The sequence below is a fragment of the Hippocampus zosterae genome, chromosome 21 (genome assembly GCF_025434085.1).
Source record: "Hippocampus zosterae strain Florida chromosome 21, ASM2543408v3, whole genome shotgun sequence".
Lineage (NCBI taxonomy): Eukaryota > Metazoa > Chordata > Actinopteri > Syngnathiformes > Syngnathidae > Hippocampus > Hippocampus zosterae.
Genome location: NC_067471.1, coordinates 5,016,797 through 5,043,969, shown reverse-complemented (window position 1 = coordinate 5,043,969; position 27,173 = coordinate 5,016,797). Strand labels below are relative to the sequence as shown.

At 45.1% G+C, this 27,173-nt stretch overlaps 1 protein-coding gene and 1 long non-coding RNA gene across 3 annotated transcripts in view; both read left to right on the top strand.

The window, feature by feature from the left end:
* The window catches only part of LOC127594239 (uncharacterized), a 179,711-nt gene that overhangs the window by 36,105 nt on the left and 116,433 nt on the right, over nucleotides 1-27,173 (top strand). The gene's annotated exons all lie outside the window — the stretch shown is intronic.
* lmo3 (LIM domain only 3) overlaps nucleotides 13,297-27,173 on the top strand; it is a 36,360-nt gene continuing 22,483 nt past the window's right edge. Inside the window, exons 1-2 of one of the 2 annotated variants that reach the window (XM_052056220.1) lie at nucleotides 13,297-13,415; nucleotides 17,383-17,596. In XM_052056220.1, the coding sequence (XP_051912180.1) occupies nucleotides 17,391-17,596 (206 nt within the window). In that variant the 5' untranslated portion in view covers nucleotides 13,297-13,415; nucleotides 17,383-17,390. Of the gene's footprint in view, nucleotides 13,416-14,728; nucleotides 15,023-17,382; nucleotides 17,597-27,173 lie in introns of those variants that run through there. The other variant, XM_052056219.1, reaches the window with a different exon arrangement.

The following is a 27,173-nucleotide window of genomic DNA, read 5'->3' as shown; positions in this document are numbered from 1 at the left end:
CGTGCTCATTTACCTTGTGACTTTCCGACGGACCGCAATATAACCCTCTTTAGTTGTTTTACAGCCAGGGGTGGCGGGAAGAGGTGATATTTGAATCTTTTTACACCGCGAGTCGATTTCAAATAGCGGCCAATATTTTTTTTCCTTGTATGGCTCAAGAGAACTAATGAGGAATGGATGCCGGCATAGCAGCGGGAGCGTGTGCTTGTCATTATTGATTTAGAAAACATTTCAGCACTACGTCTTACTTTCATTTGGTCAAGCCAAACCAAATGAAGAGTGGGGGAAAATAACATAAAATAACATAAAATAAATATATAAATTTATATATGTGTATTAGATTTAGATTTAGATTTTTTTTTTTCATTTGGGGAGGCTAGAGCTTCGGAAATTCCGCAAACTTCCCAACATCCGACCACTATCAGTTCTATGGAATTGGCCAGTCCTCCCTCAAGTGTCTCCAGTTGGTCCAAAATGCTGCTGCTCGCTTCCTCACTGGAGCTTGTAAGAGGGAGCACATAACTCCAATTCTGTGTTTGCCTTCACTGGCTCCTCGAGTTCATTTCAAAATCTTGACATGGCTTTGATCCAGTTTAAATTAGATGTAAAGTGGTTTCTTACAGCTACAGCCATCGTAAAATGCGCCATATAAATAAGTTTGTATTGTATCTAAGGTCACTCCTGTAATCAAGTACTTTAAATGTTGACCTGCTTCTAACACACGCACGCATTTTCTGATAAGGTCAAAAAAAAAAAAACGCAATGATGAGGACAGCTTACCGGTGAAACGCTTTCAAAGCAATACCGCATCCATTCCCAGCCAAATACATCAAAGAAGTCCTTAGCAGGTTGAAAATAAGGCAATTTCTATGTAAATGGATAATAAAGCAGAACTTCAACTAATGCATGCACTTCCCCATTATTGACATGTGATCATCCAAAATCGTTTAGTTCCTTGATAGCCGTCGTCTTATCTTCGCCAGGATTGGCTTATCCTCCTCTTATAATAAATGTTTCCTGCAATATTCAGCAGTCCTCTCAGGAGGTAAATACCGCATCTGCTATGCAGTTGATTATTTAGCCAGGTCGGCTAATTTAGTTTTTTTTTTTCCCCTTCACACTCGCACATCCGAGGCAGAGTGGGGCGCTTTATAATAACTGCAAGCAAAATATCAATTTCAAAATTGAACTTAGGATGCATTATTGATTGACCCGTGATATTGTCCCCCCCCCCCCCCCCCCCACCCCGAGAGAGCAAGTGGCCAATGGGTTATTGTTTAATATGAATGATAATGCTGAGCCTCGATCTGGAAATAAGGTCGCCCAATGTCCTAGTCTGGCCTGCGGAATAAGATGTGATTGCCTCAATTGATACAGTGGGGATTGTCACGGAGGCAATATGGGAGAAAGCTAAGCTTCCCTCATTATTAGATCCGCACAGAAAGCACACATAATGTATGTTTGGGAAATCGGGCTGTGCCCTTTCTTTTTCACGTCGGTGACATTTTTCTTTTTTGGTGCTTCCACGCAACTTTCTCAGATCACAGAAACGACGATGTCCAAATCATGCATCTTACATCACCGTATTTTACGCACTATAAGGCGCACCTAAAAGCATTCCATTTTCTCGAAAAGCCGGCGTGCGCCTTTTAATCCGACACGCCTTATATACGGATCAATATTCAAATTTGTTGGATGTATTCATTCATTCATTCATTCATTCAGCTTCCGAGCCGCTTGATCCTCACTAGGGTCGCGGATGGTGCTGGAGCCTATCCCAGCTGTCTTGGGGCAGTAGGCGGGGGACACCCTGAATCGGTTGCCAGCCAATCGCAGGGCACACAGAAACGAAAAACCATTCACACTCACACTCACACCTAGGGACAATTTAGAGTGTTCAATCAGCCTGCCACGCATGTTTTTGGAATGTGGGAGGAAACCGGAGCACCCGGAGAAAACCCACGCAGGCCCGGGGAGAACATGCAAACTCCACACAGGGAGGCCGGAGCTGGAATCGAACCCGGTACCTTTGCACTGTGAAGCCGACGTGCTAACCACTGGACTACCGGGCCGCCCGTTTGTTGGATGTAGTATTTTAAATATTCTGTGAAGCGCTTTGGTACAGCTGCAGCGGTTGTGAAGTCTCTGTATAAATAAAGCCGTATTGTATTGTTTTGTATTCCCCTTAGCATAGCTCCATCTAGTGAATGCATCATGCAACCGCAGGCACTATTCTAGCTTCTATTCTATGTGCCTTATATGAAAACTGTTTTAAAATAGGACATTCATTGAAGGTGCGCCTTACACTCCGAAGTGCCTTATAAAATACGGTAACTCCTTGGTGTTGTGCTTCACCGCATTTTTTTTTTCCCATCTGATGATTCTCAGCAGGACACCAACATACCGTATAACAGAGTTGCAGGTAGAAACTTTTGTGTTAATGACACTTCATTGCTTGACTGGAAAGCTTCCCTCGACGTGACTCCATGGTACGTTTGGGCTGCCAGCATGCATGTCAGCGCACGCCGTTTGCTCATTAGCACCGGTCAGCTTAATCCTGCTACCCCGAGGCTGAGTCGACTCTTCCGATGCCGTGGCAAATGACAAATAAGACTACAAAATCAACACAGTTGAAGCGAAAGGACGTCAACTGTAACAAGCTATATTGTACCTTGAAGCTATTTTGGCGCAGGGTGGAACTGGCATGCCGCTCCATATTTATGAAACTTTCCTACTCGGGATGTATCATAAAAACAGACGATTGACTGCGAATATGACAAATTTGAAAAGTTGAATTATTCGTTTCCAAAACTCCCCTTAAAGAGGCTGATCCTGCCAGGATTTCCATAGCGCACAAACTTGTTTGATTCAAACCCGACCGGGGGGCTGTTTGGGTTTGATCCAGTTGTCTGTCACAAGCTCTGGCTGTTGATAAGTACATCTCGTTGTAGGGCATTGATTAATTCATGGTGTTTCCTTTAAATATGCACAAAGTGGTAATCCGCAGAGACAAGCGTCACGTCTCCAGAGGGATAGACAAGGCGACACGCTGCCAAAGGAAACAGACCTAGTGTGGTTAATTATTAAATAAGTCAAAAATAATCAGCGACATATGCGAATGTGCGGCGATCGCGAAAGAAATTCAGCGCGGTGGGCATTGCCTTGAATGATGGACATGTAGACCTACCAATGATTGCGGAAACCGTTTTTGGGTCATTCCAGTCAATTCGCTCCCAAAATAAATGGGCATTCATTCATTCATTCATTCATTGATCTTCCGAACCGCTTGGTCCTCACAAGGGTCACGGGGGGTCCTGGAGCCTATCCCAGCTGTCTCCGGGCAGTAGGCAGGGGACACCCTGAATCGGTTGCCAGCCAATCGCAGGGCACACAGAGACGAACAACCATTCACACTCACACTCACACCTAGGGACAATTTAGAGCGTTCAATCAGCCTGCCACACATGTTTTTGGAATGTGGGAGGAAACCGGAGCACCCGGAGAAAACCCACGCAGGCCCGGGGAGAACATGCACTGGACTACCGGGCCACCATAAATGAACATTTCTGTGTTTATTTTAATTACAACTTCAGTACTACTACTCAAAACGTGTATTGGCCCATCTCTGGCAACTTCCTTTTACGGTACTGATACTCCTCATTTGGAGGGCCGAAAGTACATTGATAGCATAGAATTAGCATTATGTTAAATACGTGTATATGTATTATATACGTATATATGTAGCGGCCCGGTAGTCCAGTGGTTAGCACGTCGGCTTCACAGTGCAGAGGTACCGGGTTCGATTCCAGCTCCGGCCTCCCTGTGTAGAGTTTGCATGTTCTCTCCGGGCCTGCGTGGGTTTTCTCCGGGTGCTCCGGTTTCCTCCCACATTCCAAAAACATGCGTGAACACTCTAAATTGTCCCTAGGTGTGAGTGTGAGTGCGAATGGTTGTTCGTTTCTGTGTGCCCTGCGATTGGTTGGCAACCGATTCAGGGTGTCCCCCGCCTACTGCCCGAAGACAGCTGGGATAGGCTCCAGCGACCCCGCGACCCTAGTGAGGATCAAGCGGCTCGGAAGATGAAGGAATGAATGAATGAACGTATATCTGTATATATACAATATAGCATTTATGCTAATAGCACGGTGACAGCCCAGTACAGTGATGTATTTTTAAACACTCGATAAACTAGGAGTCAGACTTAACGGAGTACAAAACGATGGAAAATAATCACCAAACAGAGATGGGTGTCACATCATTGTTACTTCCACTCAATATCTGGATTAAATACGGTAAGTGAAAGGCGCCGTTATTGGAATCCTTTGCCGTAGATTGTCTGGCATATCCTTTTGACTGGGAAATTGCACTATTGACCAAACGTCAGCCGCAGAGCTATGCGATGATTGAATAAAAGAGGATACATAATCGAAACGCGGGATTCTGGGCTCAGCTTCTGAACAACAAACTCCGGGAAATTCTCCAAATGATTAGCGAGCGTGGACGGTACGCTCCGCATATCCATTTCAACTGTTCTGAGGTGAATTTGAAGGAGAAACGTAGAGTCGTATTTAGTTCCAGTCTTTTGGAACGCGATATCGTTCGTCGTTTACTAAACGATTTTAGCGATCGTCGGGTTAAAGTTTGATTGACATTGTGGGACCGCTGATATGTTTCTTATCACAAAGCCAGTGCGGTATGAACTTGATAAGTGTAGCTTGATAAGTGTAGCTGTTGTTCGCGATCAACATATTGTTGGTGTCGATTGAGACAATCGTCGCAGCCCCAAAGGGAAACGGATGGAATTCTCCTTTAAAATGTTTCCCGCCCCATCTGTTTCGCACAGAAACCCCTGAGCAAGCGGCGGTATCGCACACTGTTTGATGGGCGCTATACTTGCCTAATGGACCCGCAAGAGCTCATTTGTTTGAAGCAATTATTTCCGCTGCAACTTCATCGGGGAAGTTTCCTCTTCAGACGGCTGAGATTACTTGCGCCTTACGGAGTGACTGAAAGGCATCAGGACATTTCCTTTGAAGCGTCTTAATGAAGAAAAAAAAAAGCCATCTGTTGATATTGTGCGTATGCAGATGTGGCAGTGGGGGTGGAGGGGGGGAGTGGGCGGGGAGGGGCTGGGATAAACCCAAGGAGCTTTCTGCGCGAGAAGGAGAATCAGCCCATGAGTCAGCAGAAAGACTCCCTTCGGTGCCCTTTGCCTGAAATCGAAACGGCGATCGTAAAAGCCCCTAAAACTGCGTCCAAATCATCATGTCTGCCCGCGAGGGCGTCGTTACAGATGACCTAAAGGCGCTTTAAGACATCATGACATGGGGCTCGTCACTCGGATTCGCCGCTTCCTGCTGCTTTCACATCCATTAGAGTCCAATTATCTCGGCGTCTCATAGACTTCTCCACAGTTGGGGTGAGGACACAGCAGGCGTAACATTTTTTGCAAATTGGAAAAAAAGAAAATACAAACAAGCCGTTATTTACAATTTGTGTGACATGGTGAATGAAGCAAAAGCTCCGCCCATGACATTTTTTTCTTTCGTGATGGGCGTACTGGAACTTTTCTGACAAACTTCATATCATAACAAAATACACATTTGGAAAATGTCATGGGAAATGATGTCGCTGCCTGTTATGATGTCATTATTTTATTCATTCATTCATTCATTCATCTTCCGAGCCGCTTGATCCACACTAGGGTTGCGGGGGGTGCTGGAGCCTATCCCAGCAGTCTTTGGGCAGTAGGCAGGGGACACCCTGAATCGGTTGCCAGCCAATCGCAGGGCACACAGAGACGAACAACCAACCACGCTCACACTCACACCTAGGGACAATTTAGAGTGTTCAATCAGCCTGCCACGGATGTTTTTGGAATGTGGGAGGAAACCGGAGCCTCTGCACTGTGAAGCCGACGTGCTAACCACTGGACTACCGGGCCGCTAAGCCACATCATACAATGAAAAAAATAAAATTCTAAAACTAAAATAATGACGCGGCCCGGTAGTCCAGTGGTTAGCACGTGGGCTTCACAGTGCAAAGGTACTGGGTTCGATTCCAGCTCCGGCCTCCCTGTGTGGAGTTTGCATGTTCTCCCCGGGCCTGCGTGGGTTTTCTCCGGGTGCTCCGGTTTCCTCCCACATTCCAAAAATATGCATGGCAGGCTGATTGAACACTCTAAATTGTCCCTAGGGGTGAGTGTGGGTGCGAATGGTTGTTCGTCTCTGTGTGCCCTGCGATTGGCTGGCAACCGATTCAGGGTGTCCCCCGCCTACTGCCCGGAGACTGCTGGGATAGGCTCCAGCACCCCCCGCGACCCTAGTGATGATCAAGCGGTTAGGAAGATGAATGAATGAATGAATGCTGTGGCTTGTTAAACGTGCCAAGCAGTACTTGTATGGCTCCCCATGGCCCGAATGCACGGGTGTCTAAAACCAATCCCTGAGGGACACCCCGACCCGAACGGATCATCCCTGATGTTCCATACTCATTTTTTTTCGCATTTAAACCTTGAGTTTTCCGGGAGCGTTTTTTTTTTCATCTCCAGAGCCGACAAATTCGATCCAACGATGTAACACTCGACTGGGAGAAGTGGGACATGTTTGTGAACAAAGCTTACGTTTGCTCTGGACGCTCATGACTAATAAATCGTTTGAAAAGACAGTTAATTAGCCCTTATGTCTTCGGAATCTTTCTGAAGATCTATTAAAAAAATTAAAATGAAAAAATTCCCGTCTAGAACGGTCAAATTCTTGTCACTTCTGATCGTCTTTTCCACCGTGCGCTCAAATTTAGAAGTGTAGCAATCCCCGCCGTGGTCGCCTATCGCGTCACGTTCTCGCCAAAATAAATCCTCATTCCCGAGACAAAAGAGCTTGAAAAAAAAACGACACCTGACATGTAAGGACATTAAATAGCACATTTGCTTTTTTTTTTTTGTCATCACTCAACTATTTTGGATTTCCCAAACCTTGGCGGATTTCCATCGCTCAGACACACGACTTGATCAGAAGAACGTATTTGAAAACAGCCCTTAGCCAAGCTTAAAGGAGTCTAAGACGAGAAAGAGGGAGATGGGGGCGGGATCTCAAAATGGCTACGGAAGATGACAGCGCCAATGTGTTACCGAGTCTGGATCTCGACGCTTGATCCTTTGTGATTCCCGTTTTTTTTTTTTTTTTTCACGGCAGCATATCAATCCCTCGGATGGATAAGAGTGAGACGGCTCTTCCCGTTTCTCCTGTCTCCATTAGCTCCCCCCGGCGGATCCGCCCTGATGCGAAGCGACTCCAGCTCTAATCTCTCGCTAAGTTTGTGTGTTGTACAACTTGGCGCCGTGGAACTCGACTTCCCACACTCTTTTTTTTTTCGGGTGCTAAGATGCGCCCCTCCCCCCTCCACCCCCACTCACCCGCTTTTTTTTTCCGAGCCGAGTGAAGGAACGATGCAATATCCCGGCCTAGCGCGCACGCGGCTCACACACTCAATAATACAGTCAAAAAGTGTCTTATTCCGACTCAATCCAGAAGGGAAATCATTCTCTAACAGTTTCCTTTCATAAGTACCGTTTGGGGCTTAGCTCCGCTGTGTTTATCCCAGCCCACAAATCACTTTACCCGAACGGTCAGAGAACAAAATAAATGATGGCTGAGGTTTTCCCAGATGGCGTTAGCGGTTATCAATACGATTGGATTGAGTAGAAGAAAAAAATAAATAAAAGAACGTTTGAAAGCTGTAAATTTTGTGCCTCGTCGTGCATAAAACTCTCACTCGCGGCGTCTTGAGTAATGTTGATCCTCCTTTTCTCATAACAAGCGGAATAAAGTCCACTTGACATGAAGGGCGGGCATCCAATACCTCAGCCGGAGTGATTGTGAAAAGGACCGGGGGTGACTCGCCTGCTGCGGCGTTCTCACTTTATAACAAGCTGGCCCTCTCGCAATGTATTCCGAGGCGCTTGTTACCGCCCGAGATGGCATCTCAAACGACATACGCCATGTAATGGAAGGTGAGTCCCATTTTTTTTCCCCCGCCGGGGGCTCCCTGGGAAGGCTGATGATGATCACATGGGGATTAGTGGGATACTGTGCAGGGGTGCCCCTAAAAGCCCCCCCACCCCCAAAACCCCACCCCGCCCGACTCGCCTTCCTCCACACACACACACACACACACATCGACAAAACAGTCAATTCAAAGAGGACCACTTGTTAAAAAATAAATAGAAAGAATACCAACTGGAGATGTCAGCCAGTCCTCCATTCAGCATCTCCAGTTGGTCCAAAATGCTGCTGCTCGCCTTTTGTAAGCGGAAGCACATCACTGCTACTCTGGCATCCCTTCACTAGCTCACTAAACATTTTTGAGTTCTTTTTAAGACACTGTGATTTGTTTTTAAATCTTTAAATGGCCTCTCTGAGCTCTTCCCGCGATACACGCCTGCCCCTTAAGTCTTAAAATATTTTATTGTGAAAGGTTTTTTTTTTTTTTATGACTTATATGATAAATTCATTCATCCTGTCCGACAGGTCATTTTGTCTGCCTGTTCTGTAGATTACGAATGATTAAAAAAAAAAGTCACTTTTATTTGAGGCAATTTCCTTTGTGTTGGAGTCTGTGTTTACAATTTTGCACCCCGTGATTTCGAGAAAATTCCAAATTCAAACATGGTTTAAAAAAAAAAAGTGACTTTGTGTAACAATTCCATCACAAACAACACAAAGCCGAACTTAACCCTTTGAGGGACAGCGGTTACAACAGTGGACAGCTTCTCATGGGATCAGGGACAAGTGAATGTAACTTTCTGACCGCAAACCTCAAAGTTTCTCAGCATTTCTGAGAATTTTTTTTTTTAAATCCATCTTGCTTTTTTTTTTTTTATCATTTCGCAGATACCAAACAACAGGTGCTATAGAGGAAAAGAAGAGTGACAGAGCCCGCAGCCTTGTGAAATGAAGTGATTAGCCATCTTAATTAGCTGTCGTCTTTGGCCCTGGCCTTCTCTGCATGATGGAAAGTTGTGCTTGGTGGATCAATATGGAGTAAAACAACAGCCACCCACAAGGCTCCTCTTAATCAACCGTTGCTTGGGCTGGACCGCGTTGGGTGGGAGAAAAAGGGAGGCGGGGCCATATGGGGTGGAGGTCACGGTGCGCTTGCTTCATTGGCATCTGATGGGGGGTTGTTTATTTTGTTTCGGTGTGACAATTGATTCAAATGATCGAATGATATGTTGTTGGGTTTTTTTTTTTTGCTTGCGGGCAGTAACTAAATAAAACTAAAAGTACAGAGAAGTTTTTTTGTTGCCATTTTACGGCATCCGGTGCCATGGAACTATGTTGAGGTTTGGGCATGAGCTTCATTTAGTCAGGCCATAGTTTTCCCGGCCCACCTTGTGGGATCAACACATGAAAATGTCAAACTGCTTGTGGATTTTCATTTGGTTTACTGGACATGGAGACGGCCGTAGCCGCAGTTGTTGGAGTTGTTCTTCACAGAGGATAAATAATATATGCCTGTGCATCTTGTAATGTAATGCGTGTTTTGCGGCAGTTTGTGTTTAAGGGTTAGAACCCCGCGACACAGATGATAATCGGTAGCCCGTCCGTGGCGTTTTTTGTTTTGTTGCATTTTCGTGCGCCAATGAGCAACATGCGAAGAAAAACGATTCTGTGACCCAATTTGGTCTTCATGTCAAGTTCTGGAAAAGGAGCTTTGAGGCGTGCTTCCAGCTACGACTTCATCGGAAAAATTTAGCACGATTTCGTAATCAATGCAGAGAGTTCGTACAACACCAACAATGAGGATTTTTTTTCCAGAAATTATTTGAACGTTTTGCTGAATAGATTTTCCATTTTGATGCGATACTGTCCGAATCCAAACTCGGGTACTTCCACGTCCGTCAGTTGTTTTTCTTTGTTCCCGCCACTCAATCCACCGCTGTTTTTTTACCGTGATGGCCTTTTGTCTCTTTTGTCACAATCTTACAAGGAAGGAACGCCAAATGATTATGGCGAAGGCGTCCGGGAAGCAATATCCCGTCATGGGCGACGCGGAAAACACTTCTCGTCGGTATTAAATCGACTAATTCATTCACGTGTGCGTCGCGGCGGCTAGCGCAAATCCAATCTTATAAAAAAAACGTCCCGTTCTAGGCGGCGCACTTTGGCTGTCAAACCGACTGCAATCGGGGAATTGTCGGCGAGAGATTAAAAGATATTTTCCTCTTCAGGGGAGTAAATTGCTTTTGGATTAAGGCTGATTGATTGCTGCCGAGGTATGCGGTAAAGTCTGTTTGCCGATGTTCAGTTTCAGAACACCCGAGTCATTTGGGCCCCGAGCTACTCAAGGAAATCGTCGCGGATGGACTCGATACATATTATGTCGCCGTTACCGGGCTCTGCGCTATTCAAGGTTATCATCGTTAAAGGCTTAAAGAAATATTATTCAAAGGAAAATATCCGAGTTGGTGCGTTGAGAGGAAATCCAAAAGCGGATTGTGTTTTAATGACGACTTTAAAAACGATCAAAGTGCCGTGAACTTGGAAAAAGTCGAAATAAGACAGTTAAAAATGCCGTCAACTTTGTCAATCAGGCTAATTTTAATCAATAAAAAAAATGCTGCTTCGATCTTAATCAATCTTTTTTTTTTACCTTATGGTGTCTGAGTCTGTCCATTGGCCACCAGGGGGCATCATCATACATACGTGCATGAAAAAGGTGGTCACAAAACTTCAGGAAGCTGCAGTGGTGTAAGTTTTTTTTTGGCAGAGGATAAAGAATATATACCCGTGTTGTCTATCTATATGTTGCTGCACCGTTTGTGTTCATGCATCTGTTGCTTCGAGTTGGAGAAAAAAAAATCTTGTCACATCAGTCTTGTCACGGGGCATAATTTCCCATCGTCAAACCTGAATTTTGAAGCGTCGTTTAAAAAAAAAAGTTTCTGTTCCGAGTCCAACGGAGTAACAAAACGGTCCCCGAACGCCAGCTCTTCTCCCGCGACTGCTGATTTTCTCCTGTTTTATATTCCATCGAAATAAAGAAGACGTTTGAATGGAGTAATCTCCGCTAAAACTCTCTGAGGAGTAATAAGAAGGGTCAGTACTCTTTGGCCCGTGTCTCTCTTTGGATTTGCGCAGTTCCCTTCTGACCTATTACTGAAGGAAGGTGATTCTCGGGCCTTTTTTTGTGTGTGTGTGTGAAGAAATGGCTCTGTAACTTCCGTCTGTCGAAAGACAAAATTGGCCTACAAGGGGGGGGGGGGGTGTGTGCAGGGAAAATTGTCATTAAAATTACGGATCCCTTGACCCCCCCTACTTCAAGGTCGTACCAATTATTTAGCATGTCTTTAAGGCGGTGGGGGTGGGGGGGGGGGGGGTTAGCTGGTCTTTTTTCCCTCGGGTTAGCCCCCGAGGGAAAAAGTGGGTCGCGTGTACGCGGGTCTGAAGGACCAGGGTCTGGTCCTTAAGATCTTAAATGACCTAAAAAAAAATTTTTTTTTTTAAAGACTCTCGAGTGAGGGAAATGATTGCAGAAAGAAAAATGGGAACTGTGTGATCATAAGGGGGGGGGGGGGCACATGACAAGGTCAAATGAGTTCAATATTTCTGTAAAGTCAAAATGATTCATGGTTTTGAAATAATGCTGATTAATTTTATGGATTAATTGTCAACATTTCCAATTGATTACATGTAAATATAATCGACTTAAAAGTGAAATACAACTGAACCGCATTGGACTGGATCAGTGATTCTCTTGTCGACCACAAGAGGGAGCCCACGCACCATTGGCTCATGTTTTGCATGTCCGCCTTACATATCTTTGGGTTCAAAGTTTGAGCTTTTTTTTTTTTTTTTTTTGGTCATGTGTGTGCATTTTAATGAACTAATTTAAGTGTTTTTTTTTCATTTTTTGATATTTAAGCACCATGCTGACGTTCAAACTGTATCTACACTGCAAAAAAAAAACAATTGAGTAGACAAAAAAAAATTACATTTCGAGGTGACAAATTGCCATAAAATGTTAAGTTGGGAAAGTGAGCAACATATTTGATGTTTTGGGGCAAATTAACATCGTTGACACGTTACTTCTGTGTTTATTTCCTATTTTTAAGTTGCTCCAACAAAGTACATGTTGCGTTTTTGGTAGTTTCATATCGCTGGATAAGAATAGTGAATGGGCGTAGTTTGTGGCATGTCGATTTCTGGCGATCACCAAATAATTTGCAAACCATTTGGTAAAAGGGGGCGGGGCTTAGGAATGCTAACCACTCATCCACTCTCCTTTGTACCAACTCCTTTACCACAATCACTTAAAAATTTGATCACACCACAATTACCGTGATGGAAAGTGTCCTTGTGTTTTTTTTTTGGTGGGGTTTTTTTTTCTTCTCTTTCAAAAGTGCAAACGCGCGACATTAGCATGTCCCTTGTGAGTTCTTGTTTAAGCGCGGCGGCTAATTAGACGGGCGATAGGAGTGGCACTGATTGGCATAACAAAAAAAACTTTTAAAAAAGCTCTTTTTTTTACTCTTTGGTGCGGCACTCGGCTTCTCCTCTCAAAGTTGCCATCAGAGGAATTATTTAAGATAAAAGACATTACGGAAGTCTCCCTTGACAGATATTATCATTACAACCCTTTATGGGATTTTTTTTTTTTTAAACTTCCTGTGTCACTCATACAGACTCCCAGCGGGGCAGGGTGACAAGGGGGGGGTATGGGGAGGGGGGTGGAGGGGTGAGTGAGCACCGTCAGCTGGAGTTAGTCTGGCTTCACACTACAAAAGGTTAGCACATCTGACTGTCAATAGTAAAGTCTAGTGGGTGGGTGGGAGGAGACGTCGGAGGTGAGGTTGGGAGGGGGGGTTTGGTTGTTGGTGGGGGGGAGGGTAGGGGAGGGTATGTGGGGGTGGGGGGGGGGGTTGCGCTCTGAGAGAAAGAGATACTTTGATATTTCGGAATGTAAGGAGGGTGAATGTGGAGAACTGGAGGTTGGGGATCTAATTACCGGGCCATAATTGGGGGCTGGGGAATAGGGTTGCCGTCCTCTCAACTCGCTGCAGATCAATTATGTTAAGAGAACATCTGTAAGTAGAGCTTAATGAGGTCCATTAGAGCAACATGCGCTGCCTTCCCTAACGGTGCTTGTCAGCTTCTTGGATGAGCTGGAGTGTGCTGCTGACTGGGGACCTGACGTAGGGGCTTAAATAGGAGAGCACCGGCTCCACTTCGAGAGAAACCAGGGCGGTAGAAGAGATCGGAGAGAGGAGTTTTTTTTTCTGGGGGGGGTTGTTTATTTATTTTTTGGTGGGGGGGTGGGCCGGCCGACGGAGAAGTCGAGGACGAGCGCCGAATTGGAAGTGACAAAGTTGTGGACGAGATTTTATTTTTGGAAGCCGCTGCCTGCACTTCAAGGTATGCAAGCATGTTTGTTTGTTTTTGTTTGGGGGGGGGGGGGGGTTGTTTTTTGTGTGTTCAGTTGACTCCTCACTTTTTTTGTGGCCGGGCTCTAAATACGTACTAACAAACCGGCTGCAGTGTGTCTAAAAAAAAAAACGTCGGATTCATTTTGGACATCGCAAAAGTACTCGCGCGTGAGTTTCAATCCGCTTTTTTGAGTGGGGGGGGGGGGGGGGGGTCTGCGTAAAAATGCGCGTAAACTCCCAATCGTGCGTCTAAAAATCTAAAAACAGCCACGTATTTCTTTCCTGGAGAATAACAACAACGACAAAAAAAACAACTCATCCATCTTCCAGTCGGGGGGTGGTGGTGGGTGGGGGGAATCATTTCGCCCAAACGCGGTTGAGTGAAAGGCGGGTGGGAGGGCACCGGCTCCGCGGCAAATTACATGATTACCAAAGATAGGCAGCCTTGAAATAATTCAATCCATGACAAAACCTAATTACGTCCAGGTAATACCCCCCCCTGTCAGCTTTAATGCATCTCATCACTCATAACGGCGCGAGGAGATCGTTTTATGACCCATCTCATTATCGCCGCCTTTTGAGCCTCAAATCCGGGTTGCCATTCTGTCCCCCGCGCCCGTGGGCACGAATTCCAAGACAACGACGTCGAATATATGTCAAGTTATTCCTTTGGTTTCAAGGTGGGGTGGGTGTGGGGGTTCATTGGGGGGGGGGGGGTTGTTTTGCCTCATCGAACAATCTCGCCGTTGTTCGTAAAGCGATTTTCGTGACGGGTTTTGGGGCCGAATGAAGTTTCCAGGACGCTTAATCGAACGTCGAAAAATCGCGCAAGGGGATGATTTTTTTTTTTAAAGAAGACTGGGTGCCAACGAAACGCGGCGGGACGTTCAATCGAACATCGAATGTGTCCCCAAAATGGCGTTTTAGCGTGTCGAACTTTGGAAAATTGAGTTTAAAAAAAAAAAGATCTAATGGGGCCACACACGCACATCGCGCGGACGAGGGAGCACCTGTAGCGACTCTCTGGTCCTCGTGCGGGGGTGAGGATGAGGGGGAATGGGGGGGGGGGGGGGTAACGAAGTGAGTTTGCGTGGACTCAACTTGCTGGGAAAGGTTGAATGGGTCGCTTGGCGTGCGTCGTGGCACGACTTGAGCGCACGCGAGACGTTCCGCGGCCAGTTGGCTGCGCAGCGGAGGAGAAGCATCTCTTTGTGGTGCTGTCACTCGCCTCTCTCTCTCTTTCTCTTTCTCTCTCTACCCCCCCCCCCCCCCCCCTCTCTCTCCCCTGCCTCTCTCTCTTTCACACACACACACACAGCTCCACACACTGGTGGCAAAAACCTGCGCGCAAACATCCCGCTCGACGAGCTTTGCTTCAAATCCGCCGTTGTTTTTTTTTTTTGCTGCTCGGATTTTTTTTTTTGGGGGGGGGGGTGCTTTTCATTCCTTCTCTTCGGCTGGATTGCGCCCCGCGCGCGTGCGAGCGAGCGCGTGGATGTGTCCGCGTGCGTGTAAAACAAAGCCAGCTTCTCGATTGGACCCGCTTGCATGCTGCTGAAGCGGTTCAACAAATGCAGAAAAGGGAGAAAAGTTTCGGTAAGAAGGCTTTTAAAAATTGTTTTTGTGTGTGGATTTGTTTTCTGATTCATAAATGTTCCTCAGAACCCCCCCCCCCCCTTTTCCCCTCCCTTTAATAACCTCCCCGTGAGGCGTTAACGCGATGTTCACATATCGAATTCGTTATCACTCCGCTGCCATGGTAACGGTAATTAAAGTGATCGGGTGAAATGTCAGAAAATTGTGGGAGGTGTAGGTGGGGGGGTAGAGGGGTCCTCCGACGTCCTCCATCCGGTGATGATGCATGTGACCGCGGGGGACGCGCAGCCCCGCGAAACGGAGGATACGAGCCAGCAAGCAAATAAAACAGATATCATTAAAGCTCCGAGCAGCTGTGATACCCCCTTCCGCCCCCCCCCCCCCGCCCCTTAATGGGAAAATGACGCTTTTGTTCAGATGCCCCCCCAAAAACCCTTCCACCGGCAATCGGAAGAGCCAAGTGGACGAATTCCTGCCATGCTTCTCCCCTTCTCCTTCTCCGGAGAAGGGAGTCAAAACCGCCCCCCCTCCCCCGGTTCTTCTGGCTTTGGTAATGAGCAGCGGGGACTTTGTAGTGTTAACGAGGCTGCAGGACGGATCAGCGCAGCTGAACAGGAACGTTGCGAGAAAGAACCGGGGGTGCAGAGGGGGGGGCGAGGGGGGGGGACGAACTCCTCTCTAAATCCAGCCAATTAACAAATTAACAGCCGCCAACTCGGTGGAACAAATGAGCTGAGCTCGCCGGCCGGCACCGCAACCCGGCTTGGAAGCGACGCCGGGCGCACGCCTTCTCGAGCCACCCTGCAAACAGGCAAGTTGGTTGTAGAAATCAAGAAAACTGACTTTAGCCCCCCACCCCATGGCTAAAACTGTTGGAAGGAATCCCGAAACGTTGCCTTGTATGCATGCCGCCACCCAAATTTAAAGGGCTTCAGATGACAACAGATGACGTGAACGTACTCGTTCGAAGTGTAAACAAAGTCGAACGAGCGTGGACGTCGCTAAAAGTGACTTCCTCTAAGCTTTTGTTCAATTGTTAATTATTATTATTTCATATTCGAACATTAAACTTTTGTCTTTGATGTTAAAGTGACCTCAATTATATTCTCTTAAATCATTTTTTACACGTTTATGTTGAGAGCGTCTGATTGGCTGAAGGGAACAGGAAGTGTTTTAGAACCCGGAAAAAGGAGTTTTGCTCCACTTAAAAAAAAAATCTCCACCTTTAGTAATGAACGTGACTTCAAAATATGAAGCTGGAACAAATCCGCATTAAAAAAGCCATATGGTCAGATTATTAGTATTTAATGGCATGAAATGAAACTATAATTTCAATTTCAAAAATATATAAATATAAAATGTTGCTAGCAAAGTCCGAATGTAAACATTAGCTTGACAGAATTTACACACGATTTCAGATTGTCTGGAGCAGTCAAAAAAAAATGACAAACATAGTTCGTTTACAAGTAACCGACTTACATTTCGCGATATTAGCATGATCTCAAACTAAACTGAGCAATAGTGTGTGTGGTGAATTTTGGACAAAAGGGGACGGGGGTACGCCTCTCCTCAGGGAATAGTGGGAGAATACTAATTCCAGTCCTCCTCCCACCCCCTCCTCCCACAACCTCACCCTTCCCCACCTCTTCTTTAAGTCCCCCAGTGGACCAACAAAGGCCCCCCCACCAGCCAGCTCAAGCCAAACAATGCAGACGGGCTTGCAAAGCTTCTCGTCTGTAACCACGCCCCTTTAAATACAGAGGAGGTCAGCACATTTGAAAACAGTCGTTTAAAAAAAAAAAAAGCATTTCCCCCAATAAAAAGTTGGGAGGAATCTTAATATTCCATCAGGATGTCCTTTCGTTGAAGTGACGACGGGATTTATGAACGCCAGTGCCCAGATAAACATCGTTTTAACATTTCTTTTTGAGCTGCCTCAGCGATATTTTGCAATCTCTCTCGCACACGAGCGACGGAAAGTGGAGCTTCCCGTTCAGATTTTTTCTTTTTTCCTTTTTGACATTTAGAAAGATGACGCACACTCTGATTGCCGCATCTTTTTTTTTTTTTGTGCATATCGGTGTGTTGATTGTATGTTTCGTGTTTAGCGGGGACATGTTCAAGAGCTTCAAAACAACATCATTTGATGTTTGTTTTGTCTTTTGTCAAGCAGGAAGAAAAAAAACCCACATTTGGTCACCTCATGTTTGCAGTTTTGTTCTTTGTTGAAACGTTTCAGACTTCGAGCGACCACGGCGCCCGTGAAAAAACAACCAATTGCAGACGGAAAGCGTCCGATTTAAAAAAAAAACAATTTGAACAAATAGGACTAAATCTTGGCTTCTCACCTTTCCTCGCAGGTATACAAATGCTTTCCGTCCAGCCGGACACGAAGCCAAAAGGCTGTGCCGGCTGCAACCGGAAGATCAAGGACCGCTACCTACTGAAGGCCCTCGATAAGTACTGGCACGAAGACTGCCTCAAGTGCGCCTGCTGCGACTGCAGGCTGGGTGAGGTGGGCTCCACGCTGTACACCAAAGCCAACCTCATCCTCTGCCGGAGAGACTACCTACGGTAAGAGATGCTTTTTTTTTTTTGAGCGTTAAATCAATCCTTCGGCTATTTTTAGAGGTCAGGTTGTATGCAAATAGATTAGCATGGCCGCTAACGATTGCAGCGGTTCTATCAGAACGGGGTTGTTTGTCATTCGGAAGCCGACTAAACATCGCTCCAATCGGTGAACGAACTCGAGGGTATTAACTCACTTGACGCCTGACGTCAAAACGTAGTTCAGTTGTATTTAACTTTGAAGGCTAGACAAACGACAGCGTTCAGCGAATTTCATAAATAGGGTCACTCGATGTGCGGCAATTTCAATTTAAGTTCAATACTTTTGTCTTTTCATCTTTAGAGTCCGTCGATTGTGAAAATAAATGTCTTGTTTAAGACACCGCGGAGAAGTGAACAACGCCACCAAATTTTGCCAAATGCATTGAAAAGAGGCTTCCAAATCGTAAAAACTCAAGCCCTTGTCTACGCTCTCAAACGCCGCGGATACGTAAAACTGGTGCTACTTTTGCCATGCGACGGCCTTATCCACCATATAGCCACCGAAATATATGCGATGCTAGCCACCGGCTAGCTTGTGAGCTAACAACAAGCAGCTCAAGTTCATCAATATTGAAAACAGCCACACGATAGAAGATTCTCAATCTCATACAAAACGTTGACTCGGCCTCACCCTGCGTTACAACGGAATGATTTACATTAGGGGTGCCCAAACTTTTTCCTGTGAGGTGTCAGTTTGTAACATCAACGATCGTACTTGAAATCCACAAAAAGAGTTCTGCCATCTACGAGAACGCCACCTATCTTGTCTTGTTTATGTCTGCTACCGTTCACATGTTCTACTAATTGATCTGAGACACAACTAAAACAATGAAACATTCTATGGTGTGTGTTATTTACACACCGTTTGTGACCTTGATTTCAACCCTATTTGCGTCATGGGTCATTTTGCCCCGAAGACCACCTTTGTACTTTTTTTGTACAGCTTCAATGGAAATGTGAATAAAAACAACATTTCAATTTTTCTGCAGTTGGGGACAATCTAGAAAAAGTCATAAAATTTCAAGTTAAAAAATGATCATTTAGTGGGTTTTGGGGGCGTTTTTAACACAGTGACGGGTCATTTTGACCCGAGGACAACAGGAGGGTTAGAGGGCCGTATCCGGCCCGCGGGCCGTAGTTTGGGGACCCCGTGATTTACATTATCGGGACTTGCGACAGATTTGTAAACCTCCGCCACCACCGACACACGCTTGCAAAAAAAAAAAAAAAAATACAATTAAAGAAAAACTAAAAACGCTTTCCGTTTATCACGCTCGTGATAGAAGAAAACCCCCCAAAATTTTTGACTTTGTCCGTTTTTATATTCTGACACCGGTGCTCCTGCGCTTTAGTGGGTTTGTTTGTGATTCAGCCTGACATAACAAGGGTTAATAGAATCCTACAGGGGGTCTTCAACCAGCAGAGGAGTAATAATCCCCCTAAAATGAGACGACAGAAACAGTGGGAATTGTACTTAAGGCCTCGGCACCCCCCCCCCTCCCCCCCACCCCAGCAAAGCAAAGGAAATGATGGGTATTATCTCCTCCAGCTTGATTTGTACATTGCGTTCGATGACTATGGAGCATAACCGTATCCGTAAACGTCGCAGGCTTTTCCGACGGCGATTCCAGGTAATTGGCGCCACTTTTGTTGATGCCGATGTTTTCGGGGGGGGGGGGGGGGGGGGCAGGCGGGGCAGGGCGCTAAGAGCTATAACCCGTTTTTTGGTGAACGGGGAGGGCTGGGCCGGCCGCGCGTGGTCGAAAAGGAAAAAAAAAAAAAGCTGTTGGGCATCAGTTAATGGAAAACTGTAAATTCCGAGCATCCATTTTAAAGACGGCACCGGGTGAAGGCTTTATTTATTTATCTATGTATTCATTCACCCCGCCCCCCCCCCACCCCACAACTTCCAATTTTCCTCTACAGTGGTTTTACTAAGATTGTGAACGCAAGCAAATGCGCGCGGCAGTCAACACAGCTGGATTTATTCAGGTTTTTAGAAAGCTGAGCGATAACCGAATAATGTAGAGCATGGGTTCAAGTCATTTTTTGGGATGCATCTCCTTCAGAATAAAAGAAAGAAAAAAAAAGCTTTTTTTTTTCTAATATCTCGCATCAAGCTTATTACGCATTTATATGTCGGCGTCAGGCGTGACTGTGACATCACGTCAACCTTTATCGCCGCGGAGTGACAGGCAGTGAAGAAAGAGAGTGAGAGAGAGAAAAAAAAAGCTTAGCCTGTCTCAAAGCCATCTATTCTCCTCGGAAATCTCATTTAGATACATTCCCGCTCGTGAACATGTGTCATCGCTTTAATAAGAAAAGGGATGGCGGCGCCGTGTGATTACTCACAAACGTAGTTTCCCCCCCAACCCCCCCAGCGCGAGCAAAAAGCATTTGAATGTGCGTCGCATTAGATCTCGGTGGAATTGGAAGGCCGCCCCGCCCAGTCGCCAAACCGATGTGACATGAGAGTCAGCACGTACTTTGCCGCCATTGAAAGTTCCTCCGACGAGCCTCAACCAAAGTTCGAGATGTTCCAGTAGGCTTTTCTTGACATTTTTTCATTCATTTGCTTGAAAGAAATCGGAAACATCAAACAAAGCCTACTGGAACAGCTGAAGTTGATTCAGTCTGATGTCCACTGACGCTCAGTTAATGTGAGTTTTACTGTGAGTGCTTAGTTCTGAACACAGTCGCATCTTCGGTTGAGAGGGTGTGCACACTTGTGCAAACACATTATCGCAGCTGTTCATTTTTACACCACCTCCCATAGACTCCCCCCCCCCCCTCAATTGATCTGTGTAATCGTGATAACCATTTAAATGATTTATCTGGGTGTCGTGTTTTTTTTTCTTTTAGATCACCAAAATCTATTTTGAACAAGGGTGTGTAGACTTTTCCTCACTCATTTTATTTTAGATTTCCGGATAATTTAACATGGTATTATTTAGTTAACCTGTATGTGAACTCAGAATACATGTCCTTTTTCCCAGCAAAAAGTAAAAATAGAAAAAAATGTATTTATTCAAATTTACTCAAAAATTGATTCAAATTCACATTTTCAGTTTGCTAATTTGTGCTTCCTTTTTTTTTTTTAACGACAAGAGAACAGCACAAAGAGAGGAAGCAGGCAAAAATGCAGGAAATATTGCGGCTGTTTCAGAGGAGCACTCACGACAGAGACTCTCCACACTTCGCTTTGTAGCTTCACATATTGACCTAAAATCATAAATATCGTTTTTTTTTAATTATTATAAAACACTTTATATTGTATTTTATCTGTTGGTGGCGGCCGGCTAAATCTTGCTCGGTACACGGAAATGTCATTTTTGGCGTGAAAGGTCATGTGATTCGACATGGCATTTGTGATTGGCCGCATTGCTTGGTGTGTGAAATAACTTTTTTTTTTCCTTTCTGTGTCTAGCTATGCACTCATTTTTATATCCTTTTTTTTCGCCCTTTTTTTTGGTTAGCCATCTGTGTCTTGACGAATGTGGCTCCGCGAAACGAAAGGTCACCGTGCCCGCTGTGCCCATGAATGCCACCGGTATATTACCGACGCCATATTTAGATGAATCCAACTGCGGTTTGAAGTCCGCATAATCAATTAGGATGTTAAGCTGTGCAAAATCCCTACCAAAAAAAAAAAAAAAGACACGACAATACCTTCCCTGGGAAACTTAAAATATTTTCTTTGCACCCAGAAAAGAAAAGAGAGCCTTCAATTTGTTCGAGCGCTTTGAACACTTTAGCGGCTGAATTTTGTCAGGAAAGCTTCATTGAGGCTTCAGATTGAATCCTATCTAGGCTGCTTGTTATTACAATGGAGCACTCAGCATGCACAAAAGGCTTCGCCCGTTCCAGCTTTTAATGGGGGACTCGAAGGTGGGAGAATGCAGCACTCAAGTCTCGTCAGCCTCGGCACTCCAGCATCTTTAGCCTTCATCTTTTTTTTTTTTTTCTTCACCCCTCCCCGTTTCCGCACGCTTTGCAATCGCCCCTCCATCAGAAGTCCTCGGCCCTCTCGGCCTTCTTTGATGCGCCTAATCAGACTCTCCATCGCTTTAGCGGCGCCGTTGATGATACCTGATTCTAATTACATGCGAGAGGGGTTGGGGGGGGGGCAAACTTTGTTTGATGTCTTTTGTGTGCATCTCAGCTAAGCTTGCTTTCACTTTCAAGCTAACGCCCCCCCCCAAACCCACCACCGCCCTTTCCGTTCTTCCCCCCCCTGCACGAGGCTAGACATACATGCAGCGGCCTCAGCGCTACAAGGTGAACTATTCCCCGGCACGTGTTATTATTAATAACTGCCAGAAAGAGGGGTCACTGAAGACAACTCCTTGAAAAAGAACCCCAGGCCAGGCAAGTAGGCCGCAGCTGGGTGTGTTGTAAAACAATATATCCCCCCCCCCCCCTGCCCCCCACGTCCACCTCCCCCCAGCTCATCCCCCTGAGGAGACGCAACTGCTTAAAGCAAGAATAATGCATAGGGGAGCGCAAGGAGAGCTCGCGCAGCCTCACTTTTTTGGGATGTGAAAAATGAAGATGTCACCACCTAGCGCTTTTGAGCAAACCTTTCCGGTAACTTTGTGAAGCTTTTTTTTTCTCGATTTGGACTTCGGCATTGTTACTAAAAATTAAAAAGGAACGTACAGTCCAACGGATTTAATTTCTTCTACTTATTCCACAGAGGAATGAAAACATGACATGTGCGATAATCAGGATGATAATACTTTTGAATTTTTCTTTTTCGTTCATTTTTTTTAGTTTTAATTAGTTTCCACAGCATTTTTTAATGCTTTGCTTTACGGTAGTTTTTATTAATTTTAGTATTAGTTTTTTTTTAATTCACGCAACTGAGTAAAATAACTCATTATATTTTTTGAGTATTATTAGTTACTTCGATATGAAACATGCCATGTCGGCGCTGTTAGACTTTGTGAAAAGCGTTTGGATAAATAATAATAATAATAATAATAATAATAATAATAATAATAATAATACATTTTATTTATAAGCGGCTTTCAGGACACCCAAGGACACTTTACAATAACAAAATGTTGTGTTGTGAATTGATTGATGTTGTGTAAATTAACGTTTTTGCCGTACTCTAAGGCGCTTCGGAGTATAACGCGCAACGGTTTTAAAATGGTTTTCATATATAGGCTGCGGTTGCGTTACGCCTCCACTAGATGGAGCTACGCTCAAATATACAATACAGCCTTATTCCGATAGCGCTTTCACCACTGCTGCAACTGTAACAAAGCGCTTGACAAAACATTCAAAATACCAAGATATACCGTCCAAGATATCAGAAAATTGATCCGTATATAAGGCGCATCGGATTATAAGGCGCACTGTCAAAACTCAAAAGTAATTTAGTAGTCATAAGTAACTTATTACTCTACCCTGACATCAAGCCGTATTCCGATAGCGCTTTCACCACTGCTGCAGCTGTAACAAAGCGCTTGACAAAACATTCAAAATACCACGTCCAAGAAATCAGAAAATTGATCCGTATATAAGGCGCATCGGATTATAAGGCGCACTGTCAAAACTCAAAAGTAATTTAGTAGTCATAAGTAATTTATTACTCTACCCCGACAGAACTATTGTAAAGAAATGTATTTGGTAAAAAGGACGATTGGTCACTCCAAATGACTTTTCTGATGGCACTATTCAAATATGCGTGTGCAGATGCAGTGGAAGCGTCGCACATGAAAATGGGAGCAATGCTAATCACAGACACATTATGGGATATCTCTTGTTAGCGCAATTCATGAGGGTTTATAACCATTTTAGCGGCGCCGCATAATTAGCTCGTCTCCCTGAGATTACACTGGAAATAATTAAGGTTGTGAAAGCATGGCCGAACTGTAAATAGTATAATGGGAATCGCTGCTTCCACGCTGACAGCCTCGATTCTTTTCCGGTTGGATTAAATAAGAATTTTTCAGGTCACGGCACACAAATGCGGAAGATATTATCAGTAATGGGCATGCATTGTTGCGATATGAGATGACAACTTTTTATGGGAGTTCCCGCAGCATTTTTTGGGGGGGAAGGTCGATGAAGGTTTTTCGATTGCGGCGTGTGAAGATTGAGAACAGAATGCGGGCAAAAGACAATTACAGCTATTAGCTTTAACGTCTTAACGGATGAGTGGGAAAAAAAAGGCCTAAAATGCTCCCGTGTTTGTGTTCGGGATTTGAAAGCACCCGAGATGCTGCTGCGCGATTCCTCCCACACATCTTGAGAGGAGAATCTGGCAGTGTGGGCTGTGAAAGTGAGAGGCGCCATCTGAAAGATTATCAAAGGGAAAAAAGTCATGGATAGTTTAGCGAAAGTAATGCGGTGAAGAGAAGTTTACCTCACCGACCCTGTGATGAAATAACGCTAAATGTGACAATATTCCAAACTGCTTTGATTGATTTATTTTTTTCAATTCGGCGACATTCAGGCCCTGAATTGACTGAAAATGATTGGTCATGTGTGCCTTGCGATTGAGGCGACGTCTGCTCGCTCATAGATCACCGGAACAGAAAATGGCGGGATGGATTGTTAGCCATGTGGCATGGTTGATACTTAAAGGTGAGAGATTCGTGCACTGAAGCACCAAAATGTTCAGCCAAACCGTGTAATTTTGTCAAGGTCCACTAGCTTAATGCTACTGTAACGTTACGTGAGCTAAGAGAAGTTAGCATAGTCGCTACTGCAATTCTAAAGTTGCTAACAATTAGCAACAATACTTAATCCGCTCGGCCTTTTCTTCTCGGTGCTGCCAGGCACAATGTTGTGGCACAATGTGGTACTACACTGTCAGTATGCAACTCCAACTACAAAAAGATGAGGGAGGGGAAGAGGACACATCGTATCGATTTTACAGCCAATGACCTTCAGTTTTACTATCCGAGTGACAGTGGCGACCAGCTGCACGTTGTACCGGCTGCCAGAAATGTTAATTCGCTGGGGTACTTTGCTGACTGGCATCCCGACCCGCTTATTTGTCAGAACACGGAGTCGCGACATTGAGGTCGACCACCAGGGCTCCATTTTGAACTTGCTTTGCCGTTAACGACCAAACTTGGAAAAGCAGCTTGTGGCTCATTCCCGGTCCTGTTCCGAATAACTCATCGCTCCTGTTTGGTATAAATGTGACAAAAGTAGCAAAAGCTGTCCTGGGATACTTATTCACTTTCTTTACATGAACACACCCGTTTGCCTTTTGAGGGTAGGGCTCCCCCTATAGTTGGGGAGTGTAATTTCATTCACACCGCCCCCGCGGTCGTTACAGTTGAAGTGGTCAGACGGCAATGAATCCATGTGATAAAGACAAAGTTTCTTATAGACCAAAGTTAGTAGGCTACCATTTTTCCCTTGCGATCCGCCTGTTGCGTACTAGACAGTGAGATGATTACTCACCGGTGAATAGACAGCTCACTCTAGCCGAACACAGTGTTTACTGTAATGGTCCACTTGTGCCGCCCGCGCCTTTTATGTGTTGTTATTGTTGCTCTATTGATTTCCCACCGTCACGTATTCTTGGTAGACTTATATAATTCTCCGAGGTTTTTTTTTTTTCTTTTAACCCCCTCGTGCGCATCATCTTCAGGTTGGCTTGTTCCCACTCGCCGTCTCGCCGCATCCGTCGTGTCGGCGATGACAGCGACACAACCTTGAGGCATCAATCATAACTGATGAATATTATGGGAAGCGTTTATGGAAACGGACGACAGACATGGGTACCGCGAGTCATAAACTGGAGAGACGCATACAGTATTTGGGGATTGCAAAGGTACAGACGGAGACAGATTGATATTTTAATCAGAAGAGGGAGCCAGTGTTGAATTTTAGAGTGGGTCCGCAGAAACGTTTGTTGCATCATCGTTATGACATGTAGTGTTAGATTTGTTGAAGCATCTTGTGGTCCATTGGCTTATTTTGTCTACTTTGTTCCAAAGCGATAATTGAACCACTGAGAACAACAGTGGGCTAACAACAGTGGGCTAACAACAGTGGGCTAAGCATTTTGCAGGGCAGTAATTAAATGTTGATCAAATCTGGTGTTTGTGTCGTGGTGATGATGTAGATAGGACTGATTATTTAAGGGTACTTGTTTTGACAGAAATTGAATCCAACAAATGCGTCAGTGTTTCATGGGTGCGGCCATTTTGGAAATGGGAGTTGGCCCAGTGCTGCATTGATGAAACAGGAAAATGTGTTGAGTGCAGTACAGGATTGTCCGTTATTCATCAAAATCGGAACGAAATGTTGTATTATTACCCTTTCACGCACCCCGTTACCTGATAATGTGATGAGCTGTCCACTGTAGTAACCGCTAGCTGTCCCTGAAAGGGTTAAATACATAGACTTGTACATGTAGAGGTGAGGTGGTGAGTGCCGGGGGGTGGAGGGGGGCATTACAGTCCTGCTGCAGGGGGCAGGCTTCACTACCATCAGGGCACCTCCACATCCCCTTTGCGGGTGTGCCATAATAGTGCATAGTGAAAATGTCAAAATGCCAAATTATTTCAAGATGTTGAATACATTCTTATTTTCTAAATGTTCACTGATAATCATTATAATGATACTATTACGGTTCTGGTTTAAAAAAAAATATTTGATTTTGCTTTTTATCGGTCTGTGTTTATATATAAAAGCGAAAATGTGATTCTATGGAGCATTTCTTTGGCAAAAAAAACAAATTCTATCCTGTCACATTCACACCCGTGGAAAATGAAATCCTCAGTTCACCCTACGTTGTTATGTTTTGGAAACGTGGGAGGAAGCCAGTGTGTCAGGAGAAAACCCACGCAGGATTTGACTGGACCGTAGTCAAGCTAACGACCGGGCTCCCTTCGGTGCGATTGACTTTTATTAAATACAATATTTCCCGGTGATGTTTGCGCGCTCCTTCCATCCAAATCGCGGTGATTCCGCTCGGGTGATCTGGGGAGGGGTGGGGGGGAGGGCTGGGTTGTTTAAATTTTGGACAGAAGTGTGCCAAATGAACAAACCTCAAAACGGTGCCCTCGGGGGCCTTTTTGAAACACGGCCACGGCGCTGTTTCATCAACGGGCTTATCTAATTCTCTGTCCCAACCACATCAACCAGGGTAATGAAAAATTCATTGAGTCAGTTACTTGCTGCAATTGAACACATCCATCATCTTGTGTTACTTTGTAATATAGTAAATCATGCGGACGTCCCAATCACGACCCCCCCCCTCCTCCCCCTTCCCCTTAGCCCCCTTCTGACCGAGCAGACCTTTCCGTAATGAATATTGACTCCCATTGTGTTAAATTCATTCAAGCAAATCAAGTTTTTAAACACTCAAAGCCCGCCATGTCCCACTTTGCTCTTTCAAGGTTTTTCATTAAACGCCGCCGAAGTTGATTACCTGATAACTGAATTTGAACTCCGGCGGCGCGGTGGCGGCGGCGGGAACGCGCGTCGATTCTTCCGCCCGTGCCGACCGCGAGAGATCTTCTCTCCTTCCAGATTAACCTTTCTGGCCCTAATAAATGGTCTATAG